The sequence below is a fragment of the Manihot esculenta genome, chromosome 1, assembly GCF_001659605.2.
Source record: "Manihot esculenta cultivar AM560-2 chromosome 1, M.esculenta_v8, whole genome shotgun sequence".
Lineage (NCBI taxonomy): Eukaryota > Viridiplantae > Streptophyta > Magnoliopsida > Malpighiales > Euphorbiaceae > Manihot > Manihot esculenta.
In genome coordinates this window covers 33,184,002-33,200,269 of record NC_035161.2, presented here as the reverse complement: position 1 = coordinate 33,200,269, position 16,268 = coordinate 33,184,002, and the positions used below count along the sequence as shown (strand labels likewise).

The 16,268-nt window shown below is 34.8% G+C and overlaps 2 protein-coding genes across 5 annotated transcripts; both read right to left on the bottom strand.

Annotated features, from left to right (window-relative positions):
• Positions 1 to 276: 276 nt before the first annotated feature.
• LOC110617507 lies at positions 277 to 2,848 on the bottom strand. The gene is made up of 3 exons (XM_021760345.2): positions 2,392 to 2,848; positions 2,081 to 2,202; positions 277 to 608 (listed from the first exon to the last, which is right to left on the bottom strand). The coding sequence occupies exons 1-3, from the start codon at positions 2,678 to 2,680 to the stop codon at positions 444 to 446; spliced, it is 576 nt and encodes a 191-aa protein (XP_021616037.1). The 5' UTR covers positions 2,681 to 2,848; the 3' UTR covers positions 277 to 443.
• A 3,658-nt stretch (positions 2,849 to 6,506) lies between these two features.
• LOC110613088 (folate transporter 1, chloroplastic) lies at positions 6,507 to 15,966 on the bottom strand. 4 transcript variants are annotated; one of them, XM_043958493.1, is made up of 14 exons: positions 15,590 to 15,651; positions 15,424 to 15,500; positions 13,825 to 13,913; positions 13,625 to 13,728; positions 13,454 to 13,530; positions 12,661 to 12,754; positions 12,130 to 12,223; positions 11,476 to 11,549; positions 10,809 to 10,925; positions 9,282 to 9,353; positions 9,158 to 9,178; positions 8,666 to 8,733; positions 7,138 to 7,791; positions 6,507 to 6,923 (listed from the first exon to the last, which is right to left on the bottom strand). In XM_043958493.1, exons 4-13 carry the CDS (start codon positions 13,685 to 13,687, stop codon positions 7,659 to 7,661), a joined length of 813 nt encoding a protein of 270 aa, XP_043814428.1. In that variant the 5' UTR covers positions 13,688 to 13,728; positions 13,825 to 13,913; positions 15,424 to 15,500; positions 15,590 to 15,651; the 3' UTR covers positions 6,507 to 6,923; positions 7,138 to 7,658. The 4 variants fall into 4 exon arrangements, with proteins under 4 accessions (XP_043814428.1, XP_021609721.1, XP_021609727.1 ...); XM_021754029.2 differs by lacking the exons at positions 13,625 to 13,728; positions 13,825 to 13,913 and having other exon boundaries at positions 15,590 to 15,966; XM_021754035.2 differs by lacking the exons at positions 13,625 to 13,728; positions 13,825 to 13,913 and having other exon boundaries at positions 10,809 to 10,922; positions 15,590 to 15,966.
• Between the last annotated feature and the right edge of the window lie 302 nt (positions 15,967 to 16,268).

Sequence of the window (16,268 nt, the reverse complement as noted above, 5' to 3'; positions counted from 1 at the left end):
GGATCAAATTATTCATTAATGCTGCATTTACATTTAGTAGGAGCAAAATATACATTTAACTAGTTTAAATTCAATATATTTTTACTAAATTAATTATAATTTAACTAAAATTAGATTTAATAAAAATATTTCATTTAAAAACTAAAATTTCAAGGAGCGATGACTTCTACCTACCCGAGGCAAACAAGGAATTAGTTAAAACTCACGAAGTGCACCTGCATCGATACAAAATGTCTTTCCTAATCCTGCACTCCTGCTTAAGTTCAAGACTCACTGTGCACAAAGAAATACTATCAAATTCGTTTACCAAGCCATTCAGAGCAGTGCTAACAAACTCCATCAACAGTGAAGAAAAACAACTTATTAGAAACTTAAAATTAGCATTCGACTAAAAATGGCAAAAGCATCAATAGCATACGCAGATTAAACCTAGCAAAAAAGAACTACGCCATTGATTTTTTCTTCTCTTCCTCGAGCTGCTGTAGCTCTTTCAGTCTTTCAGCCCATGCTCTCTCTCTTGCCACTGTGGCCATCTTACGCTCTACTCTCTTGATAATTTTCTTCCTTTTTGCCTCCTGCAACTGAGCCTTCCGTTTCTTTGCCTCTGACTGGTGACATACAAAACAAAGATGTCAGCTTCCCATTCAGACAGTCTTGAGAAAATCAGACAAATGGGAAACACATAAACTTGGAAAGGATGCCTATTCTAATTAAATGGGCTACTTAACAAGCAAAGTCAGTCTAGACAGTAAAATATGGCCTTAATTACTACAATACATGTCGATTAGAAGATAAAGTTTAATGGAGAAAATTCAGATAGTTTTGGCAGAATTGGAAAATCTTGATGATAAAGACATGGAAATTCCAAGCTTTCAAGTGACATCCGATGACACCATATATTATTTCCTAATTCCTAGTGTGGTGAACTCACTGGGTTAAATAGTTTCACATACTGATTCATGAATAATGTTTAATAAATATTGTTCACATGCTTATAAACAAAGGTTGTCCCAATGCACAAGACTCTGCTTTGTGAGGGAAGAGAAAGTCGTCTACCATACAAGGGATTACCTCTGCATTTTAGCAGAAAAAACTGTTACTATGACTTAACCTTGTGACCTTTGCATCATAAAGGAGCTACAAAACTTTAACCAAGTAATCATGAAGATTAATTCTAATCCTACCTTTATGGTTCAAAACTCCAAAAAGAAAACAGTAGTTTTTCAAGGATGCAGGCGAAAAACATAAAGACATTCACCATATGGCATGTCAGACCAACGGATTGTGATGGTGCAGACAATGTTGAAGACATGAACTCAATCAGCAAGTCATTTGTATCCAGCAAGATAATTTGGATAATGTCATCTGTCAAGCAAACTGAAAATCAAAGCAATTTTCTACAGTTCTTTCCCATTTGAAACACAAAATGGTCATTTACACAGATATTTAAGAGATCCTTAACCAGGCTTAATACTGTCATCCCGATTGTATCACTTCTCATGAGAGAATCAACCTTGATCAATGAGAATAACTAATAACCATTGAGCATAGCTACAACTATTGAATTAGAACAAAAGTGGTCCTAAGACTCAATTAGGTGAAATACTATCACTCAATAAATATCCTGCACTAGTCCATTGGTATGATTCTTCACAACAACCATGTTTTTGCATGGCTCAGGTTTCATATTTGTGTCATTCATGTAAAAACCAAGGTAGCAGATGTGTCCTACTTTTCAGAAATTACCATCTCTGAAAAATAGACTTGATGTCATTGAAAAGGATTGATCAATGAGCCCATTGTAAAAATTATTAAGACCGTCAAATAGAATTGATATTGTAACTGATCAGTAGTTCAGGAATAGAAATTCCTAATGCATATCTGTTAAGGTCTCAAAAAGGGACAATTTTGCAACATGATTGCGTCCTACAACTATAAAAACTGATAACGTTTTCATTTTTCATTTAAACAAATATATAGCTTCTTTATCCACCTTTTGGTTTACAAACATACCCAATCTAATATCCTACAAAATAAAAAAAACTAGCAATTAAATACATATGACTCGAGAATCACAAACCTTTATAAAGGCGCGGTGTTGCTTTATGCGCTTTTTCTCGTTCCTTCTCTTGACACTTCCTTCATTAGGATTGCTGGGTTGGATAGGTTGGCCTGGTACATGCTTAACCCAAGCATATGGCCCTGCATTAATGAATTAAATTAGTCATTTCTTTCGAATACCAAAATTGCACCCGGAATATGCCAGCATACCAAAATAAATAAATAAAACTTAAATCACTTCAAAACCCTAAATTCACTAAAAATCCCAAATCAAATCGCAATTACACTAGCAGAGTAGACCTTTTTTTATATATAAAAAGAAAAAAGTACCAGGAGGTCTCAAGTAGGCCCTTTTTCGACGAGGCTCATCCTGAGGTCTTCGCTTTGGAAGACGAGAGTCGGTTAATCTATCGAAATGGTTGGGTTCAGAGAAGATGCTGAAGTGACGCGAAATCTGGAAGAATGGAGATTGATGGAAAGCAAAGCGGAACTCGAGCTTGGGAGAAAGAGGAGGGCACAAAAACGATGTCGTAGGAGAAGTGGAAGCCGAACAGGAAGTACGAAATGTTAGGGTTCTTGATAGCGGGCGAATTATACTTCTCAACGCTGTAAACCCCATTTGGAAACCCACATACAGGTCGGTTTTGTTGGCTGCCTGCGATCGCCGAGTATGTGTGTATAACAATGCCAAGCTAAGTTGAAGACGGGTTATTCGGGCATTCTCGGTGGCCCGTTTCGCAATTTGGAGGTTTCAAATCGGCCCGACCTCCAAAACGGGTAAGGCAGAAATCAATCGCGGGATCGGTTTGAAAAAAAAGAGCATAACATAAATTAAATTTTTTTTAAATAATACGTAAACTTGGTTAAGTTTCAAAAAGGATAACTCATAAATATAAGGAGAGGAAAAAATTTCAATCAAATCCAAAATATTATGGTTAACTCGAGCAAGCGTATGAGTTATACCATTAATAGATTTATGAATAAAATTAATAAAAATAAAAATTATTTTTAAAATAAAAAATTTATAATAAAAAATAAAATTATCAAATGATGACAAATCATAATAATTAAAATCATTTATAACTTAAATTAAAAGTTAAGCGTATGACTCTATAATAACTGATAACCGTTGAGCCCGCTTACAGTTTTTATAAAAGTCATGATCTCAGCCGTGGAAGTGTCAAAATTATCAAAAATTCATTGTTAATGTAATGCAATAAACTCATAATTCTCTCCCCTTAAGACACAGCCCACTCTCATAGCGTGAGCCCACTCTCATAGCGTGATGTAAGAATAATGTAGCATCAACATTTAATTTAAAACTTTCAATAAATGATTTTTTCCATTGAACCGGAACATTAGTAACTAACTCCTGCAACTTTTAATCGCCTCACGCCTAATCACAACATGACGTGCTGCAATTAAATTAAAGTTATATATCACTATAAAAATATAAACTTTAATTTTTTAATAAAAATATGCATAAAGCAATATTTATTTATATAATGAATTCTCTTTCTTAAAAAATGATTAAAAAGTTTATTAGAATTTTGAATTATCAAATGAATTTCCTTTATGGTTTTCATATAATTTAGTAAAATGTGTTGGTAAAAATTCATGCAACTAAAAATGAAATTTACAAACTATGCAGGTTTCTTTTTCAATGTTTTATATATATATTTTTTCGCCACGCAAACAATGCTACAAGGTTAAAGATAATAAAGGTTATAAAAGTTGAGACAACTTTGAAAAATTATTAAAAAATCAGTCTGAGGGTAACAAATTTTGTAAAAAAGTTTAGCAGTTAAATTCATAAAATAATTAATTGTAAGAGGCAGAACTTGAAATGCATTTTGGTTCATCAGGAGCAATAGCATGGTTCATCAGGAGACGATAACCTGACCGAACTGTGTACTGCCCATTGAATGTGAAATGCCGAACCCAGAAATCAGCGATACCAAGTGAAGCAACCGAAATGGCCAAAGAGCATACGTACCAAAGAGCGATGATCGATTAAGTTAGCCACCTTAGTGACATTAGGAGGGTAAAAAATAGGATGTAGTGCAAAAAACTGGGATGCCAAAGGAATCCAAGGATCGTACCAGAGAGAAGTGGACATATTATTACCAATATCCAAGTGAGTACCAAGGTGAAGAATATCGTGGCTTGCAAGCAAACTTTGCCACATCCAAGAACTTCCTCGCTTAGGAGACGCATGCTAGAAGAATGAGCGAGAAAAGTAAATATCCTTAAGTGGACCGGCCCACAAACCATCCGGGTTATGAAGCAATCGCCAACCTTGTTTTGCCAAACAGGCAAGATTAAAATTTTTAAACTCCCTAAAGTCAAGTCCACCAATAAACTTTCAAGTATAAGATTGTTGCCAACTAATCCAGTGTATCTTATGGTTATGGACATCATTTTCCCACCAAAAGTTAGAAAACAAATTGTTCAGTTTGGACGACACTTGTTTAGAAAACAAGAAAATGGACATTGAGTACGAAGGAATAGCAAATAACATAGATTGAATCATAGCAACATGGCCAACCTGAGAGAGCAGTTTATATTTCCAAGATTGAGTTTTCAATCGAACCTATCCAAAACAAATAAGAGAACCTGTTGTCGAGATCCACCTAGGAGAACTGGAAGGCCCAAATATTGACAAGACAAAGAAAATTCTTGCATTCCAAATTGCCATAAAGTAGCAACTTTGAGATCGGGAGGCTTATGTTTACTAAAAAAAATATGAGACTTCTAATAGTTAATAGTTTGTCTTGGTCCTAAGGGTATAAGACTGGAAAAGACCAAAAAGAGTGCTTATTTCTTATCGAGAAGCACGTACAAATAATAAAGTATCATAAACAAAAACAACATCGAGGATTGGAGGAGCAGAACAAGCTACCTTAATACCCTTGATAAGCCCATTAGCATGTACTGAAGATAATAAGTAAGAGAGCAATAATGAGACAAACAGAAACAAATAAGGAGATAACGAATTCCCTTGTCGAATATCGCAGGAGGGTTGAAAAAGAGCAGTAGGAACACCATTAATCAAAATTGAAAAATTAACTGTAGTAACCCACTGCATAGTCATTTGAATCCAATGGGAAGTAAAACCCACATGAGTGAGGACATGTCCAATTTCAAAGCCAATGAGTGAAGTTTGTTAGTCGACGTTCAAAGATGGTGGAAACCTCATGTGCAATTAAAATATTATCCTGAATTGCTCGGAATGGAACAAAAGCAGCCTAATCTAGTAGAATTAAAGTAGAATTAACAATAATGAAGTAGTTTATTATTTTCAAATAACCATCAACAACATTCGAATTTTTATCTATTTTATATTTCTTAGACACCACACCTCGCTTTCGCTCCCTTCTGTTCTTTAACCGAGGGTATAATGTTGAAAGGGAGAGATAATTTTTCTGTTTTTTGAAGTCAACAGTATAATATGATTCACTTGCAGGAAATTTAAACAACTCAGGGTCTTCGATTTGCCCACTAAGTAAAACAGGGGACCTAATTCAACTATGGTATCTAAGGTTGAGGAAGCCTACTAGAACCAGATCTTCCACCATCCATTTCAAATTGCAGAACTTACAAACACTAGATTTAAGATCCTCTTGTTTTCTAAACAGAATATCGAATATGATCTGGAAAATGGTGCATTTGAGACAACTGCTTCTCTAGACTCCATTTGATTCTCACGGATAGTGGACGTCTAGGGAAGTATACCCTAACCACCCAAGATCCTAGCAACCTACCTCCTATGGAGGCTGGAAGCTGGATAGAACATGGTTTAACCAATGTGATTAAACTTTGACAGTTGGGATTGATGGACTAACCAGAGGAAAAGTGAATTCAGTCATTTCAGTCACAGAAGTAATGCACAAGTTCAACTCGTTGTCTTTACTGCAGTACTGATTCAATTGGAGAAGAAGCTTTTCCGACACAAGTGCGATTTCCTCACTGTGACCGTCTCATAAAGCTGTGTTTCCATGGGAATGAGGGAGAAGCGGCCTCATCTATATGGATTCTCACCTAAACTACTTACAACTCCCACCTTCACAAAGGTTCAGATAGTAAGCTGGAAAGCTTGCAAAAATGTTTGTTTTAGGTAATGAGTCCTACACCTGGAAGGAAATGACATTCTTCTTGAAAGGTTTCCCTCAATTGCAGATTCTGCAGCTTCACCTTTAGTAAAAAAAGGGATAGTGGAAGAAACGCCAACGCCAAAGCTCAAGCATTTAGTGATATATCACTGTGAGAAATTACAAAACATCCCAGAAGGATAAAGCATGTTACAACCTTAAAAGAACTAAAGATTGTTGGAATGTCATTTGAGTTTGGATGCAGGCTTCAAACTAAGGATTTTCCGGAATTCAGATAAGCATCTTCAGTCAAATCTACTACGGACATTTTAGCAATTTGTAAGCAAACTGATTGGTCTTTTCATTAAGTTTTGTCTATAATTTTCTAATAATTATCCACAAGTACATACGTCCGCACAATTGTAAGTTACACCCGGTACACAAGTATGCATGTATGCATGCGCACACAGATGCCTTCATGCATGTAAATGTGCAGTCCTACAGAAAACATGCATTCTTTTTTTCTTTTTAAGGGGGCACAAATTAAAAACTATGACTGAGTGAACATGTATTAGAAGTTAAAAGAATCTCACTTTCTACATTTGTTATGGATTTTATAGGTCTCGGCGTTCAGTATAATGTTAGTCAGGAAGGACATTCATAACAATGGAGATTCTGTAGATTCCTGAAAGAAAGAAATTGTGCTCTGGAGTTGTCCCTTTCTGTTATCTTTCTTCCTCTCATTGTACACATAGAATATTTATGCTCAACCTGTAAGTACCAAGTAAAAAGGTTTCAGATATAAGACTAATTAAACAAATCTATGCTGCATCGATCATGTTCTCAAAATGAAAAAAAAATTGTAAAACGTGTATGATGTGTTCTTTAGCATCTGCGAGAGACACAGGCAGAGAAAGATATTATTAAAAGCATCCAGCCATGTCTGTGTTTTCATCTATTGAACAAACAAATATTAGTGCAATACCTGACATGATGTCTTAAGAAGTCACGACTATTGAGCTTCCTTGAAGATCTAGCTTGGTGGATTGAGGCCCCTTAGAATTTAGATGGCGTATGCACAAATTGGATTGTCTTGCCGTGCACCAATTGAACAAACATACAATAATGCAATACATGGCATGAAGCAAACTTGCGAAGTCATCATTATGGAGCTTCCTGGAAACTCTATTTTCTTTGAAAGGACTGAGGCCCGTTGGCATTTAAGTGGTGTATGACACCTCAGAATAATTGTAACACACTGTTTACCACTTACCTACTTCCCACTTTATTTCTCACATCAATAATGTCTTTCCCAATGGCAAGGTGATATCAAGAAAGATACAGCTTGCGAAACCTCCATTATTTCCAAAAAATAATGACAATATCATTTTCCCTCTATTTGCAATGGAAACCCACAACCAATGTACTCAATCTTTTTCAAACCCACTTTACTAGTACTTAGCTAGCTACAAAAAGAATGTAAACAAAATTTTGAATTAAATAAAGCTAGTCATTCCTTCTTGTCAATTTCAGCAATTTCAAGACATTCTCGTACACAACAAATGTTATTGAAGCGGCAGGAACATTTTTAAGAAAGTTTGGTGTGATGCCCCTGTAAAAACCTCCAAAGCCCTCAAACCTGAAAGCACCAACAGAAAACAATATAAACCTGGAAGCAGATAGAAGTAAAGAAGGCATTTATAATCAAATTAACAACGGAATCTCCAATAAAAGCAAGTTTGTCATTAGCAACATGGCACAATAGACTGATAGCATTTTCAAATATTTTATCATTCATTAGAAAATTAATCCAACTTCAATACACTGGATTGGAATGGTCCTAGGCGCCTCAGTACTTAGGCCAACTTCAATAGTTTGAATGGGAATGGTCCTAAGTGCTCCAATACTTGAGCCATTTTACAGTTTGATTTGATCCAATGTTAGGACTGAGATTCAGTCCCAACTCCCAAAGAAAGAGAATGATTGAGGAATAGAATCAGAACGAAGCAAGAACAGAAAAAGAAGATTTACAGGAGAAATAGAAAGTTTGTTGTACATGAATGAATTCCCTCAAACATTTCTCTATTATATCATAGCTTGTTATAAAACAAACTGTAACAAACAATGGAAACTATCAGCTGAAACTAGGGAAAACCAAAAGTGTAACTAACTGAATATGACTGCTTAGATGCCCTTCCTTTCCTTCTAAAAACTTATCCTACTCTTTTTTCATTTACAAAAAATCTGAGCCAACATAATTACTTTGTTATTCATTAAGAGAGACCATATGCCATCAAGCATGAGAGCATGTAAACAAGCCACATTAATTTTTCTTGTTCCTAACAAATGTAGACCATATTTAGAGCTGAATTTATTCCAACCAAGCACCAAGGACCTTTTGCCTCAATGACAACTCTTCCAGAGTATCAAGGGGAGGTCACAAGTTGAAACCCACAATAGGTTAATGGGATAAAGCATATGTCTGTCAACGGCCAGAAATAGGTTATTCTCACCTTGCAGTTTCCTTCACGACATGCCAGCTATCCATATATTTTGGAACTCCATCAGTGCTAGGTCGTTGCTGCAGAAGTGGGGAAAAAATCCCAAATTCCAGGAATTAATAAGCAATATAATTTGAAATTGCATTATAATTCTAAGGACAACAATGTTAGTCCTCCAAAAACAAAATGGGTTCACCAATATGAAGGATAATATAGTTAGTCTCCTTGCCTGTAAGCTTTGTTAATAGCTTATTCTGCCATTTGAGACGAGTATATTATTTTGAAATCACACTTAAAAAGAGCACAGAATTTTTGTCAAATGGTGGTAAAGGCTTCAGGCCTCCATCAAAAGGTTTCAGGTTCTAATCCTGCAGTGTAGGATGGGGAGGGTGACTAGAAGATGACAGTTTCCTCCTCCCATGTAGCTTATTTAATATTTAGTATTACCCGCAGAGAGAGACAGATAAACAGATAGGGAGAGAGAGGGATTTAGCGGAGCTTTACCTGCAACCGAGCACGAATAACCTGAAAGAAGTAGACGAATCAACCAACTGATCAGAATCTGTACTAAACTAAAAGATTAACAGCCAATATTTGCCTAACATTATACCACAAAAAGGTTGCCTACCTGAAATGGGTACGTCAAAATAATGGCAGCAAGTTTAGAAGAACCCCCAAGCACAGCATAATCAACTGAATTCTGGGCACAAAATGTTAGTTAAATGCCAAAAGTTACAAACAGCAAATAAAGATAATAACATGTTACTCAAATAAAGGAATCAGAGGATTCAGAGCTGAAGTCCAAAGGGAAGCCCTAAGTTTAGATAAATGCATAATGACAGGAAAGCAACCATTATAAGCAACCCCATCATAATTGATGATTTCAGTCACAAGATTCTGTCTCCCTTTGCTTAACTAACTATACCATATAGGCAATGCCAACAAAGCTTTCACATGATCATATCATAGGTTGATTTTAAACAAATTAAGTTCACTCAGTAACTTGCAATAATTGCTTTTTTTTTCATTTCACCGTTGCATTTTACACCAAAAAAAAAAAAAAGAAGGGGAAAAATGAAGAAGCTTTTTTTTTTAAAGCAACTTTTGCCAGTTAACCAAAGCCTGATAGGGAAAAAACAATATATATAATACAAAGTGCAAAGTGACAACCAATCAAGGCTCTTTTCTTGTTCTCTTATTTGTGGTGCTGGAACGTCAGTTTGCCAAAAAGTATCACATTAAAATGAAGATCTCAATAAACAAAAGTCTTATTTGAGTATTGTCCATTTTAAGAATTTTCCACATATCATATAAGACAACCACAGATATTAGAGATTTAACCTTATACCAGATCCCGTTTCCTCTGGTATTTCAACTAAAGAGCATGACAAGCATGTCTAATGGATTCATGTGCTTACCAATATGTGTACACATTTACACTCTTGGATAGGGAATGCAATGAATTGGGTTTTTTCAGGTACCGTGTCTAACCGAACCCAATTAAGATGGTTTGCTTAGTACCTAATCAGGTTTGGGATAGATCCTGGTTTAGGAAAACTGGAAATAATATCATGTTGGATTTTATGTGTTGGGTATTTGTTACCTAAACTTGTTTATCCAAATAATTAATTAATTATATAAATTATCATAATTATATTTATGATATAATAGAATTTGAACATTTTGTGAAATTATTAAAATTTTTAGGATAAATTATCTTTTTAAAATATAATTTTATGTGAATTATAATTAAAATTTATAAAATTAATTTAATTTGGACTTTTTTTGGATAATAATAATTAGATTTGTGATAGGTTTCGATAATCTAAGGTCAATTTTAATCGGGAATGGGGACAAGTTCATATTAGATATGGTGATTTTCACGGGTATATTACATGATGCCATCCCCACTCTTGGATGCCCAAAGCAAACACACACTAATACCAATATGATGTCATTGCATAAGGGTTTTCTCTTCATCAACTGTTGAAAAAAATTTCCACAGATGTAGTAGGAATACCTAGCCTTTAATTGGAAATTTCCCAAAAAAGACAACAAGAAGCCTTCAGAAAAAGCATGTGGTGATTATACAGCACTTTGATATCAACTATGAAGTACTTCCAAAATTCAAATGAACATAAATTGGAATACATACCAGTGGATCAGCATCTGAAGTTTTATAATTCCTCCTGCTTCCTTTAGACTTATAATCAACAATAACTTTTCGAAGTTCCTCATATGCTGTGAACTGAATAGCCCCGTGAGAAACCTGCTGAAGCAACATAAACAACAACTCATGAAAATGAACAAGTACAAGATGGCTGATGCAGATATTATCTCATCTGGACTCTCAATCACGCATATCCTTGTATGGCTGGGACTATGAAACACACACTACAGCCCTCTCTTTCCTCCTGTGTGTGTGTGTTTTTCAGCAAGTTGTATTAACATGCTAGATTAATAAAAATCTCCAAAAAGGTTTCCAGTCTTCTTTTGGGTAAGTAACTACAAGTTTCCTCACAGGTTATCTTTAAAAAACATCCAGAACAGCAAGACAAATCACAAGGATGATAGACTTTACAGCAAGTAACGGGAATAAAGCCATAGCTATTGTCCAACAATAAGCATAATTAGGACTGGTAAGAAGATTTTAACACAAAGCATAATAACCAAGAAGCATCTGCACTCATCCCATAAATAAAAGAAAATTGCCTATTCACATAAGCAAACTTGCCAAGCTGTATCTATTGTAAACAAATAGTTTTTTCAAGAAAACAAAGGGAATATTGAGAAGAAAAAGTACATAAAAATCAAGAACTAACCAGGAAAAGACCAGGAACAATCCCTTTGTAAAGTGCACTCCATCCTTCATCTTTCATTATGGTTTTCAAGGCATCTGGAATTTGATTAGACAAACGAAAATTGCTTGAATTATAAACGACAATTGAGGAGCATAAATATAAGCATTAGTAACAAAAGTTTGTGTCAAAAGAAAACAGTTAGTCAATGATTGATAGAAGTTTATATTAATAAACTAGGATTCTTATCTCAATCAATAGTCCAACAAATACACATAAGTAATCATAGTTTATCCCAATCACTAGTCCAAGAAATATACAGAAGTAAAGGTGTGAAGGAGAAATCTTCATCCAAAATATGTGAGATTACTCATATTTTGTGTAGTCGATTATGTCAAAGGGACTAACATCATCTAAATGGCTGACAAGCAGATCTAGTGGGAAAAAAAGAAGCATAGGATCGATCACTCTTGCAAACCCAAAGTCAATCTTAGAAAAAGGGGGCTAACGTTTAAAATCAAAGAATCAACATGATGATTAGAGTTTGGAGCATGATATAAGTAAATAAATAAATTTAATTAACTACAAATGCTTGGAGTCAAGTTCACATGACTCACTAGGAAAAGGATATCTCAGAGAGCACATTAATAGCAAGTTAGTGTAAGATGCAGTGCAGACCATAAAGCCCAGAATAAGCTTGAGTTTGGTGCAAAGGAGTCTGAAGCTGCAACCTTGTCTTTACAAGCCAAATAGGATTCGTACACAAGCAAACCTGAGAAAAAGATAAAACATAGAAAACAGTAATAGGTTAACACTTTTGTTTGATGAAGAACTGAAAAAGGTAGCCTCTACAAGCAGAAACTGAAATCAATCAATGCTGTTCCAGCAAGGAGAACATCTTTGCAAATCAACTCCCAGATAATAATACACTTATCCATGAGAAGTACTAATGCTTACAATGATATTATCAGAACATTTGTTCCAATGTGCCATCTAAATTCATTTAGACATCAAGATATGCATGTTCTGTATTTCCTGTTAACTCTATGTCAATCCTAAAACAGTTTCTCTTTTTCTTCTCTTATCCCCTGAATATCTCCAAACCCTAATTTTCTTTAAAACCCCTTGTTATATATTTTGATGTTGACATGGAGGAAAAACTCCCTCTATTTTCTCCTAAGTTAAAACATTGAGAATTTATATACTCACTAAAGCTCCAGCTTCTGCAGCAGATGCAAGGTGTAGACCAGGGCTCAACTGCTTATCCCTATCCTTAGAATACCTTTCTTTGGCTCTGCCATAGCTACAAATAGAAAATAAAAATAAAAATAAAAATAAAACAAACACCTATAAGTTAAAAAATCAATATGACAATAAACTCCTGCTTCCATGTAAAAAGATGTCACTGGAGCGAACTCAATTGCTACAGTTGACCCACTAACCCGTGTATAGTACAGCACGATGCTTACATGAACACAATCAAGAACACTAAATTATGAATTGATGAATGGTGAGGAGTCACAAGCAGGTTGGTCATCAATTTAAAGAATACTGGCCCTCAATCAAGAACCAGACTTATGGAAAGGGAAAAAAGATACCACCCTGTGCAATTCTTTGGCAACAGAATGGAAGTCCTAACTTGCTGTTCCAACTATAAGCAAAAGAGCTGGAAGGCAGGTGGAAAAATGTCTCTTCTGATGGAAGATTTACCATTGATGTCTTGTAAGTTGTAAAGAAGATGAGTAAAATAACACATCATCAACAGGCACTTGATCTACGTAATATTTGTAAAATTTTATTCTTCGAAAAGAAGAAGACAAAAATTCTGGTAGAAAAGATTTTACCCCCGGTAAGCTTAATATACATAATCCCCCAAGCTTCCCAAAGTCAATATGTATACCTCATAGCACTCTGAGAAAGCATTTTAAAGTTTAAACCAGACAAGACACATGATTTTAGTAGAACTGAGGGCAAACAATACATGAAAAGCATAGACACTTACAAGAAAAAATATAAACCCCATGAAACTGTTGAGCCAAGAACTGACGGAAAGAAGCCAGCATAAAGCCCTTTCAAACCCTGCAACAAAGGACAAGATGGCTGTTTTAGGACATTTGTTCACACAAGGAGTGCAACAAGAAGTTTCCATGCAAAAGAAAATCTTTGCTTTTACATCAATAACTGGAATAAGATAGTGCGGCAGTTTCCTCCAGCACAAAACAGAAAGCATGTCCATCAATGAGTGAAACTCAACCTATAGCTCCCCGAGAAGCTTCACTGCAAAATGCCATTTTCTTGACCTAGAGTTTAAATTCTCTACCTTCTTTGCTAAATATTGAAAATGCTCCGAGTCTTATTTGATCTTCTCAATACCTTAGCCCTCATTTCACTTGTAGAAAGAATGAGAATAACATATATAAGTTTAGCAGTCTCCTTAAGGGTCCAACATGGTTTTCCAACATCTAGAAAGCCCAGAGGTAAACACAATGATCATAAGTAACTGATCAAAAACTCATTGCCTAAATTTCACACAAGCAAGAAAAATATTGAAAAATCTACACTTATATATAAGTTGTATCCAGACTTCTCAGATTATCAACAACAACTTCATTGCATATTGGTTTAATGGCCACAATATCCTGACATTACGTGTTTTTCAAATTTAGCCAAACCTTTTAATTTTAACACGGAGATGGTTTAGCATTACATTTCAACCTCGTGAGTGAGAAACTTGCCCTTGGTATGATACCTCAATTGACAATGAGGGGAATGCACCCATTTGCCAATTACTAGCCTTTATATATGTATGTTGTCCTAATGTACATAATTTTCGTTCTCATTGTTTATATCCAAAGCAGCTTCAAGTTTATCTGCACTAGTATTTTATCTCATATGTATAATTAGATAATCCATATATATAACCCAGCAGCAATTGCCCATCGGATACATTTGTGGTTCATTCTACTACAAGAGCTTCTCTATTTACTGTCATATGTTTGATTCCTCAATTGCAAGCCATAAATTTGTCCTCCTTAATGAAAGATGAAGGGCTCTTTAAAAGTAACATAAACAGGATGACAAGTTACTGTGGGAAATATAGACATTTCACTTTCAATAAAATCATGTCATTAGTCAAAAGTCACCCTTCACTTCATTATATTAAATGATGATGTTTCATCCTAATTGTATGATTTCTCTTGATAATAAGATTATTTAACATGCCCTACCTTTCCCTATTAATGATTTACAAATGTTAGTCTTCTCTCATAACTGTTCTATAAAAATGTATTGTAGAGTGATAGACAATAGGCTCACAAAAATATAAGCACAGCATTGTCTAAAGCGAAAAAGTTAAAGGTTACAAATTGAGATTCTATTACTTATAATTTTCTGGTTATTTTCTCTTTTAATTATAATTTTTTTATTGAAGATATAAGGTATTGAAAACCAATTTTTACTTATCTTTCTAAGTCGGTCCTCCTAATTCCTAGTAGATAGTAGTTTCATAAAAAGGTTTTGGTTAGATGCTTATGGCAAATTTATAATAAAAAAAAAAAAAAAAAAAAACAATTAAAGAGAGAGGGAGAGAGAGAGATACCATTCTCCTTCACTCTCTCTCCTTTGGAAGCATGATACGGTTAAAATAATCAAATTCTATACATACCTAAACATTTTCTACAACTCATTCATCAGAGGTATATCGTGTTAGATGATATTGGGTTGAAGTGAGGTTAGTTCCAGTCTTTCTTTTTTTGTTATGTGCGTAAAGAAGGTAATCAGGTTGATCATCAGTTAGCACATCAAGCATTTCCCTTCTCTTCTCAGCAGCTTACAGTGTGATTAATTTTTTTAGCAGTTTAACTTGCGGAGAATTAACTCGTCGAAAGATCATATATAAGTGAAAAGTGGAAAGGAAAAAAGAGAATAATTAATTTCAGAAGCAGAAGCTGGGGCCTAAAGCGTAAAGCGTACCTCGATGCGAGCAATGGCTGAAATAGCATGGGCAGTATTCTTGTAGATTGGAAGATTGGAAACCCGGCCATCGTTAACTATTGAATCAATTATTCAAAATGAAGTTCAAAACAAGCAGGGATAACTCAACATGAACAAAATTTAATATTTTTTTGAAAAAAAAGACCTTGAAACCTAGTACGGACGACATCCAGAGGATGCGTAGCAGCGACGGTGGCGAAGCCTGCTACGGCGCCTGCAATAGCGTTCTCCCATTGCCAATTTGACTGTGACATAGACGCTGACATTTGTAATTCTAAACTCTTGTCCGGCGAGCCGGCGATTTCAGCTGCGCAGCTGTTCCCGCAGCTTTGGAATGACGGAATATTAATTAGCAAGCCCAAGTCGTTGACCAAATGTTTGCGAGTACGTCCTACACCAAAATCTTCCCGGGACCTTGTACATAGTTGATGGACCTAAAGAGGGAAACATATATAAATGGCAATACTGGTTTAGCCTGGATCTTATAAACCTAAAACTTAATATTTACATATAGTGTTTAATGATTTTTATGTGAATTCTCTACCATTTTATATTTTAGATTCATATAAACTATAGCCAAGTAAGTTTTTTCCTTTTCAAAAATACCTTTTTTTTTTTTCTTTTTTGAATTTAAATAAATCCCAAAAATCTCTATGATTAATTTGGTGGTTTTTTTAAATATGTTAATGTAATTATTTATTATTTTATTTCAAAATAAATTTTTGTAATCTAAAACTGACTACATAAGTGTTATTTCATATTTTTCTTACAGTTTCTATTTGACGAAATAAAAGACAAGTAAACTAAAACATTTTGATTCAAAA